Genomic DNA, 11,155 nt, shown 5'->3' on the forward strand with positions numbered 1-11,155 from the left:
AACAGCTGATTGCAACCTAAAATCTGCTGTCAAATAAAAAAAACACAGTCACTCACAAAATTATTGGGCCAAGTCTTTATCTTGATTTAATTGTGGAAAAATGAAAAAGGATATTAATGTGTTTAAAAAATGCATAGAAATTTGTTTATTTTTTAATCCTATAGTTATAAAAACAAAACCAATCAAAATATATTGTTTTTAACAATAAAACTCAGTCTAAAACATCATTGAATTTTTTTTGTTTTTAATACGTAAATTGTTTTGATTTAAAATATCTCAATGTCGTTTTTTTGTACAAAATCTATATAGAGAAATTAAAAAACACACATAGTTTTGCAATAATTTATTTTTTTTTATTCACATTTGGCGGAATATTAATGTGGGTGACTGTAACTATGTCTGTTAAATGTCAGAAAGCGAGCAAAAGTTCAGTCTGGTTGAACTTTTGCTCGCTTTCTTACGTTTCCTTACGTTTGTCAAAAAAAGCGTACGTAAGAAAAGCGTCATTGTGTGAGGATACACAGATTTATTATAGTTGAACTTTTCGCAGTTGTCAAAATCGACGGCAAAGCGTGATTGTGTTTCAGCTTTTAAAATTGAACCTGGCACCATAACCAAGTTGTTATTCAACTTTAGTAGCGGCGGGAGAACTACTTCTGGGTTCTGGTATTGAAGGTTGACGATACTCGATTTTCTTTGAAAATTTCACCTCTACTTACTATAGTAATGTTTTGTTAGTTTCACTACCGGTGGAATGAGGGGATTGAGAAAACCATTCGATTGGGGGATCTTGCAGTTTAGAGTATTGGGATGGGATGTGATGTCAGAAGTTTGTTTACTTGGAACAGAGGTGGGAGAAGAGGGATTCAATGTGTGAGAGTGGACGAAGTGAGGTAGATATTCAGAAGAGGAAGCTGGATTGGAGGTAGAGCGTAGAGGTAATCACAGTATGTCTGACGTCAGGGCCAGAAGGAGAAAGATTAAAAGAAACTCTTTTTGAAGGAGGTTTTAATGGGGACGGAGGGGACTTCCGTTTAAGAGCAATAGGGCGTTTGATTAAAGAGTTCATAATAGGTCTTGAAAAATTAGGGAAAATTCCTGTTTTGAATGACCAGTTGGGATCTGTATTATTTTTAGGTGTTTGAGATTTAGTAGATTTAGGCGTTTTGGAATCAGGATTATTGTTGGATATATGAGGTTTTTCAGGTTGGATTAAATTAGATTCTGTGAATGTTGAGAGCTGCATGCGGCCAAGTTGAAGACCTCCGGATCGTTGAAATAGCCAAATGTATTTAGATGGTATACATTTTGTAATGTCGATAGCGTATTTTTTCATGAAGAAAGATCGCACCCAACTGACTTTTGCTGATCAGATCACTAGGCTCTTAAGTTGCCTTTGAAAGACTTACTCCTACATATAATAAATATATCAGTACAATGGCGCACTTACAACCACTTGAAGCCTTAGATTCCAACTTGATGGAGTCGCGAGAAAGTCAAAAAGTATTTGGCAGTGCCATATAGATACCAGGGTCCACTGCTGCAGAAGAAATCAATGTCTTTTTAAAATCTTAAATTTTGACGCGATATGTCATAAAATTCACATTGGCCAAAAATGTTCGTGTTTGAATAAAACAGTTGTTTTAAGGCAAATTATTCAATCGAAGTACTCGTACAGTACATTTTGTTTTTAGGAGAAAATAGCCTCAATTGGTCAAAATTAAAGCCTAGTGCGCTGTTGATAAGAAACGAAAAATCCCATACAAAAATGAAACAACGAAATGGTAAACCAAAAATTTCGTTCAACTTTTCGTTCTGTAGTACGCTGTTCGGCACAACGAAATTGAAAGTCTAAACTTCTTTTTCGCACACAAACAATTGCCGGGGACATTCATTGTGTGTGGAAAAATGACATTTTGAGTTTTTACTTGCTCTATAGGGCAAGTATTGGTTTCGTGTCGAAAAAAAAATTTGAGGTTTTAATCAAAACCAACATAACGGGTGTAATTGATGGCCCTGATCTGCTTAATTCTATTAATTTTAACTACCGGAGAGGAGGTTATAACTTTCGTAGCTTAGATTTAATAAAATTACCCCAACACCGTACTAATTATGGTATGCATGTGCCCTTAACTCGCATGTGTAAGCTTGTAAATTTGAATACTTATCTGTTTGATTTTAATATTAATAAAACTAGTCTGAAAAAAATACTAAAAACCAGTGTACCACGCTCATAAACTTTTTTTTGTATTTATGTTTAATGTTTACTGATTCTTTTCTCATTTAATATCTACCTAATTTTATGTACATATGTATATTGAATTATTTTTTCTCAACACTCTTGACTATTAAAACATTTTTGTTTTAAAATTTTGACTTTCTGAAAATTAAACATGAAATATTAAATTTATTTTTTTTGTTCATTTTAAATTTTTTTTTATTTTGCATAGATATAATAAATGCTTGTACTAAGCAGTCCCAATCTTTGACCTTCCTTTGATATTCGTATCACCATTCTCTATACTTATTTAGTTCTTTTTAATTTGTTTTTACCTTCAAAAAACACTAAAAAGTGCCGATACGATAATCATCCGCAAATGACTTCGTACTCGGTGAAAATGGACCCCAGCGCGTGCGGTATCTGGGGGGGAAAGAGGCGTGGGAATATTAAAAAAAATTACGATGATGGAGAATTCCAAAACAGTGGGTCTCGCAATTCCGTCCGTGCTTCTGTACGTCTGTGGGTCCGTGCGGTTGTGCGTCCATCTGTACACATTTCCACAGCCTAAACGGGTGGACGGTTTTTTTTTTCAAATTTGGTACAGATGATTTTTATGGAATTCTGAAAGTTGGTTTTTTATTGTTTTTGTTGTATCTCCCTTAGAAAGTGTACCTACAAATTTTTCAATTCAAACCAAATAACTCGAAAACGGCTCTAACGATTTTGACTTAACTTTGCAGACGTAATATTCGAAGCAATTGCAACAAAACTGCATTTTTAGTTTTTCTCAAAAAAGTCAAAAAATTGTACCTCCCATACAAATTTTTCAATTCAAACCAAATAACTCGAAAACGGCTCTAACGATTTTGATTAAACTTTGCAGACGTAATATTCAAAGCAATTGCAATAAAACTGCATTTTTAGTTTTTCTCAAAAAAGTCAAAAAAGTTTACATCCCATACAAATTTTTCAAATTGTACCAAATAACTCGAAAACGGCTCTAACGATTTTGATTAAACTTTGCAAACGTAATATTCAAAGCAATTGCAATAGAACTGCATCTCTATTTTTTTTTTTTCAAAAAAGTCAAATAAAAAAAAAACATTTTTTTTTTCATTTAACAAAATTTTGCCCTAAATGTCGGCTCTTCCCCAACATCAACAAAATTTCTTTAATTCTATATAGAGGCAGCTTTTAAAATCTACAAGTAAACCAACATAAAAGTGTTTTAAACTGCAAGAGCAAGTACGTGCGACCCCAGTCGTGCATTTTATTTTGTTTGTTTTTGTTGTTCATTTTGTCATTGCATGTCTTTCTGCGATGCGTGTTTGCTTTTTTTTCATTTATGTTTTGCAATTTTTGAGTATTTTTCGGTCCAGATCTCGCAAGCATTTCGTTGTCCTCGTGGAGACCGACGAAAAATTTCGTTTCACATCAGCAGCGTTCTAGGCTTTAAGGTTTAACGCTAAACTTAAACGAATCTCATACCGTTTTTGTTTGGTTATTTTTAGAACTATACATTCGGAACTTTTCGATTCGAAATGCAAAACGCACAAATTTTAATGTTTAATAATTCAAAAAGCCCATTTTCAGGTTTATGTCTGCTATCAAAACTTTTGAAAAAAAAAATTGGCATGACCCCCCCCCAAGAAGCAAACCTGTATACGCCCCTGAATGTAATGTAAATTTAAAATGTATTAGTTTTAAGATATATAATAAGTGTTTAACGTTAGTCCTTAACGCATTAAATAAATAAATAAAAGGTACAACTTTAAATTTCCTACAACTTTTTTTTGCACAAAAACAAAAATATACGTTTCTGAAGGTTTTTGGGGTGCTTAATTTTAATCCGAGGTCAGAAAAAATTTATTTGACATATGTGTCAGCGTGATTTATTCAATAAATAAACATCCTTGTGATGCTCAAGTCAAGTATTCTGAATTTCAACCAACCTCTCTTGCTGAGGCTTTGTCGCTGTTTTTTATTAATCTACACTTAAAATCAAAATTATATTTACTTTTTTATATTTTTTTTTTCTGTGAAATTCAACTTTTCTGAAAATATTCCGCAACTATTTTGTGTCGGAGAATTTCCGATGAAATTCAAAGCACAACTGTCAAAAAGTCTTTGCTGAACACACTTCATCGCAATGCGTTGATGGGCGCCATGTTTCATCGGAAAATTTTCCGATATGTCAATCGGAACCAGTGGCGAGGCGTGGTTGATTTCAAATGGTAAGTCACCAAGAAATTCAATTCCAAATTTTTAATGCACTTCTGCGTTATACATATATTATAATTTTTTTTAATAAAGTTTCCATTAAATATTGTGCAAAATTCTACGTCTTTCTTTCATAAAACTCTGCAAGAACTTTTTCTTAAAAGTCAAGTCTACTTTTAGTAATAAGAATTTAAAAGAAGTTTTTTTCTACCTATAGATTAAAGTGCTAGATCAGAAAGTCTATCTTCTCCTTGAGAATGTCTTAAACATGTATGCATGAAATCGCCTTAGAACTAAAAAGATCTCTCGACGCCGACATAAGCAACAGTTATCTAGGTGTTTACAAAACTATAAGTAAGAGCGTTCTTTTGTTTTCTTCATAAAACTAAACTGATTAAAATTGGGTATTTGAATCCTCTAATCCTAAAATAATACCTATAAAGTTACAAAATAGAGCTTGAACAAAACGATACTTTTCTAAAGGATTTTCCCGAAGTGAAAATTGCATTGGACCGTCACGTTTTTGAAATACTTGAATATTAACTGGTAGAAAACGTTATTTTTCGGTACTTTTGAAGTGGAATTCTACCAACGTGTATTTTTTTAGAAAACTAATTTTTGAATGTCAAAAAGTCATACTCGTATTTATTGTATAAAATATATTTATTTCTTTTCAAAATTATTTGTTTTCAAAGATTATTGCAAATAGAAAATTATATATCAAAATCTTAGAGGTTAGCAAATGACAATTTGTGACTTCTGAATTCAGAACACTAAATTAAAAAAAAAAATCACAAGCAAAGTTCTTGCTCTCGACTTTTTTTTTGTCGAACAATGATATTTAAGTCATAATCAAAACATTAAATCTTACTATCTAAAAAAAATTCACAATTTTTGCATCATCTAAATTTTTATTACTTTCAAAATTGCACTGCGTTCTGCTTGGGAGTTGGGAATTGCTGAAGTTAATTGGGGCAGTTGTGCCACTTTATGGAAATTGCAGTTACTTTATGCACTTTCTGCCAACAAAAATGCCTTATGACATTAAATATAACATCTACGCATATTTCTTATCATAGTGGAAACCTTTGACACAGCAGCCCAGTGGTGAGATACATACAAACTCAGATAATAAGTCGGAAAGGAGCGTTTTATTTTCTTGTTCTATACCTTTTATTATTTTCCTAACTGATTTTCTTCAAATAAAACTTACCTCACCCACAACCTGCGCAACATACATAATTTGGCTCATCAGCTCAGCGATTGCGCGATACACACAAATTCCCCAAATAAGTCGGAAGAAACCGTCTTATCAAAGATCATATAACTAGTAAAGATGTCGCACGTAGAACAAAGTCCTGTGCTTGAAATTTTCTACCATCAGATTTTACCCATAGGTCCAAAACATGTATCCAAGAATTAAATTGTTGAGAAACATTTTTAAATTTTTCGATGACTGCGTAGAAAAGAGAGGGTTGATTTTTATAGATGAATTTATTTATGTATAGGATGATGTTTTCGTTATACCTACATAGGTATAACGAAAACATCATCCATACCAATTATCAACAAAATCCTTGCATCCGTTTAGGATGCAGCATAGAACAACGATTAAGCAACGAAGAAATACATATGCATAGTTAACTTAATGTCTGTACAAAAATTATCTCACCAAAAATATCGCACTCAAACGCAAACAATGATTCCCCCGTCCCTTATTTTATCCTATTATTTAAACCTATGTAAGTACGTACCTAACCTACCTACCAACAAATAAACACACAAATAAACTTACCACTTATAATCCAATAAAAGTTATTTTTGTCCTTTTGTATACTCTTTTTATCTAGCCATTTTGGCACCTGTTGCCTATGTGATGCAATCCAAATAAAAAAAAAGCTATCCGTATGCACACAGCAAAACGATTCTTTTTTCATGATCACTAAAAAGTGAAAAAATGCATAAATTCTAATAGATCCTCGTACCTATGCCTTTTAACAGAAAAGGAAAACAAATTGCCTAAATCGTACACCTACGTATTTACACACATTAAAATAAATTTCTATTTACCTACCCTCGAAAGTTTTATAAGAAAAAATACACCTACTCGAAATAAACTTATCAAACTGCTTAAAAATAAATATACCTACCCACCATTCACTTACAAAACACCTTTTTCGTCTTTTTTTACATCCCTTTTTAGGCCAGTCATTATATACATTTGGAAATGCAAAATGACCGAGAAAGCTAAATTTTGGATATGTTGTAGAGGATGCTTAAAAAAGCTTAACTTGAAGTTTTCGACCAAGATTTCCTATGAGCTTTTTCCGCCATTTTGAAAAAAAGGATAAAATTGGTTTTTTGACAATAACTCGGCTATCTGACGAGATGCGAAAATTTTACAAGAAGCTTTTTTGTAGCTTTTAACGAGTTCTAAAATTCATGCATACACATTTTTTGTGTATCATGCACCGTTTTCGAGATATCGATTAAAAAAGTCAAAAATTTAGGACATTACATTTGTTTTTTGACATAATCTATTTTTGGGTGATGAATATCGAAAAAATTATTAACATAAAATTTATAGACCATATTCAGTCCTACAATGTCGTATTTTTATATTTTTTTTTGGACAAAAATTACGACTTCCAGCCGGCCGCAAAGTCGTTTAGTCCGCTCCCACCGCCAAGCAAGCCGCCTGTTCGGTTGTAAAAAAAAACAATCATTCATGTTTTTTTTAATGTTTATATCATTAAATCAGTAACACATACATACAAATGTATGTATTTATTTAATAAATAATGAGAAGTAGATGGTAATGGTTTTTTTGTTACCCCAATTTTATTAACCCAAATTTTGTAAATACAGTATACCGGCTTTTAGTGTTGATTGTGCATTTTGTAATTTGCTTCAATCTCTATATTATTTAGTTCATCAAAATTGCAATTAGATCAGTGCCAATAATTTTTGAAAATAAAAAAATTATGGGTGGTTGGAAAATTTAGGATAAATGGTATATGAAAGCGGAAAAATAAATTGCCCACAAACTAATTGGTGGAAAAGGGTGGGTGGGCGAAAAAGTGTTGGTGTCGAAAATCTTGGTTTTTTACGATTTCTGTCAAAAGTAGACCTCCTATCAAAAAAAGTTAAATGCAAAAGTTGTGGGTAATAAAAGTGTCATAACTTTTATTAAAACCATTTTATTTCCGTAAATGACATAATATTGGCGAGAAATAATTTTCCATAGAAACCAAATTATACTTTTCTAATGGCCTTTGACCTTCTTAAATTCTGCTAGAATGAATGAATGAATAGAATAGCTCTAACGTGCAAAGTTTTTGAGATATTGAATTTTTAACGTTCAAAACACTATTTTTGTGATGTATTGGCATGGTTATATCTCAACGTGATAGAATTTTTCTGACTAAAGATTCGACCTCAGCATACAAAAAATCATTACAAAAAATATACTTTGGTTTCTATAAAAAAAACTTTTTGACTAGTGAAATCGAACAAGGCATTCACCCGCCTCCTTTCCACCAATTAGTTTGTGGGCAATTTATTTTTCCGCTTTCGTATACCATTTATCCTAAATTTTCCAACCACCCATAATTTTTTTATTTTCAAAAATTATTGGCACTGATCTAATTGCAATTTTGATGAACTAAATAATATAGAGATTGAAGCAAATTACAAAATGCACAATCAACACTAAAAGCCGGTATACTGTATTTACAAAATTTGGGTTAATAAAATTGGGGTAACAAAAAAACCATTACCATCTACTTCTCATTATTTATTAAATAAATACATACATTTGTATGTATGTGTTACTGATTTAATGATATAAACATTAAAAAAAACATGAATGATTGTTTTTTTTTACAACCGAACAGGCGGCTTGCTTGGCGGTGGGAGCGGACTAAACGACTTTGCGGCCGGCTGGAAGTCGTAATTTTTGTCCAAAAAAAAATATAAAAATACGACATTGTAGGACTAAATATGGTCTATAAATTTTATGTTAATAATTTTTTCGATATTCATCACCCAAAAATAGATTATGTCAAAAAACAAATGGAATGTCCTAAATTTTTGACTTTTTTAATCGATATCTCGAAAACGGTGCATGATACACAAAAAATGTGTATGCATGAATTTTAGAACTCGTTAAAAGCTACAAAAAAGCTTCTTGTAAAATTTTCGCATCTCGTCAGATAGCCGAGTTATTGTCAAAAAACCAATTTTATCCTTTTTTTCAAAATGGCGGAAAAAGCTCATAGGAAATCTTGGTCGAAAACTTCAAGTTAAGCTTTTTTAAGCATCCTCTACAACATATCCAAAATTTAGCTTTCTCGGTCATTTTGCATTTCTAAGCCGTTTTTTCCGACATAATGACTGGCCTATTTTTAAAACAGCCCTCTCGTCGGCCTACTTGTGTGAAGCAATCCAATTGTGAAAAAAAAAATATCTATAGGTACCTGCTTGCATCACAAAACGATCTTTTTTTGTTTTCCCACTCATGATAAGATTTTTTTTTAATGTTGCGAAGGATTTCTGCTTTATTATGATTTGGACCTATTGAAATTCATTTTCACATGCAAAATATTTGCAATCATTTTTTTTTATGCATTTCTGCAAATGCATTTTTTAATAGAAATGTTTACAGTCCTGATCCACACCAAATAAATCTTTTTCAATATCAATAGATACATTACCTACCTCACTAAAGAAAATAATGTCTTAGGGATCAAAGGATATATAATAATGTGCGTCTCTTTCTAGCCTATCTCCATGATAAACCGGATTCTGTTGTCTTTGAAGGCAAAACCAACACCAATTTAAAAGTCTTGATTTCCCAAAAAGGTCTCCCCATAGAACGAAATCTTCCTAACCTCAGGCAAACGAATCGCAAAGTTTTGTAAAAAAAATTGCATTGAAAATATAATTTTTTTTAAAATTTTGTTTTAAAATTGTATGGGAATTTAAAATACCTCTATTAAAATAGTAAAGACAAAAAAAAATAATGTTGGCGATATTTTGAAATTCAACCGTTTTCAGGTATTAATCAGCGGTTTACAATATAAAAAACATTCAGTTGTATTTATTTGATTAAGCCCTGCTTTTTCAATCGTCAGATAGACTATCAGAAAGAATAAAGGTCACTATAAAAAAAAAACTTTTATTCGTAGGAATAAGCTCTAACTTAGGTTTATCTAACTATTCAAAAAATTAGCCCTAAGTGATATTTAATAATAATATTTAAATTGCCTTAGATAAGTATTGTATCTTATTGAAATAATACGACCAAATTAAATATTATAAACAAAAATGAAAAATGTGTTTATTCAATAATCGATAAAATATTAATGATATTAAATGAAAAACAAACTTATACAAAGATTAGAAAATGAACAGTAGTTTTGATAATGAAAAACACCACAGTCTCCCCCACTTATTTAAAAACTACGATATCCCAAATCGTACTGCGGGACGTCTATCTCTATTCGATCTTCTGAGTTCTTGTGGAACTGGTAAAATGTTTCCATTAATAACAGGAACAATTGGATTTTGAATAGAATAATTTTGTCTTGGAATATCGAAACTTTGTGTAGGTCCAAACGATACGGATTTCTTTTTGATGAGTGTTGATTGTAGTTGATTTATGTGTCTCTTGATAATACGGCCAGAATCAAAGAAATGAGATAGTGACGTTGACCAAGTTTCGTTTTTACTTCGCCGAATTCCCATTTGTTATGAATTTTTGCCTGAACTCTCTATCCCACTTGTAATGAACGTGAAGGTTTTGCTATCAGTTTTGAAGGTTGTGGATGGTATGGAAAAATTGCATCAATTCGAAGTCTAAGTTTTCTACTCAGATAAAGTTCAGAAGGTGATTTTCCACATGAGAGAGGTGTTGCACGATATCGAAGAAGTATTTTCTGGATCTTGATGCGAATTGGAGTTTGTGGAAGGGTGTTCAGGAGCAATGAACTTTTGAAAAATACCATGGTTTGAACAAAAAAGTTTGAATTCTTCGCTACGAAAAATTGAAGCATTGTCGGATACCATTACTTGTGGATATCCATGTTGTGAAAATATATTTTCTAAAAGAATAATTGTGTTTGAAGTTGTTGGAATGTCTTTTATTACTTTGATTTCGGCCCATTTTGATTTAGCATCGATACAGGCAAGAAAATAATGATTTTGGAAAGGTCCGGCATAGTCAATATGTACTCGCTCCCAGTTGTCTTGAGGTAAATCCCACGGATGTACTGGAGCTTTTGGTGGCTTTGACCGATTAATAGCACATTCTTCGCAACTTCTCACTAGACGTTCTATATCTTTGTCTATATTGTGCCAATATACGTACTGTCGGGCAAGTTGTTTCATTTTAGTTATGCCCAAGTGTGTTTCGTGTAGCTCGGATAGAATTGTAGAACGTAGAGAATGTGGAATTAAAACTCTATCTTTTCGAAAAAGAATTCCATCTGTAAGTGTAAATTCGGAATTTGTTGAGTTTAATTGTAAGTCATTGATGATTTTTCGAAGTTCTTGGTCTTTTTCAGTTTCTTGTTTAATAATTTGGGCAGTTATTTCTTCGCTAGAAATTAGAAGTATTGTTTCATAACACAGATTGTTTACCTCTTCCCCAATAAATTGATCATTAGAAATTTGAATAGGTTGAATTGGTGAAGTTACAAGTCCCAAAAAGAT

At 31.9% G+C, this 11,155-nt stretch overlaps 1 protein-coding gene across 1 annotated transcript; it reads right to left on the reverse strand.

The window, feature by feature from the left end:
• Nucleotides 1-10,324: 10,324 nt before the first annotated feature.
• Nucleotides 10,325-10,831, reverse strand: LOC129909464 (uncharacterized protein K02A2.6-like). Its single transcript, XM_055986547.1, has one exon. The coding sequence runs from the start codon at nt 10,829-10,831 to the stop codon at nt 10,325-10,327; it is 507 nt and encodes a 168-aa protein (XP_055842522.1).
• Nucleotides 10,832-11,155: the final 324 nt, after the last annotated feature.

The sequence above is a fragment of the Episyrphus balteatus genome, chromosome 1 (assembly GCF_945859705.1).
Source record: "Episyrphus balteatus chromosome 1, idEpiBalt1.1, whole genome shotgun sequence".
Lineage (NCBI taxonomy): Eukaryota > Metazoa > Arthropoda > Insecta > Diptera > Syrphidae > Episyrphus > Episyrphus balteatus.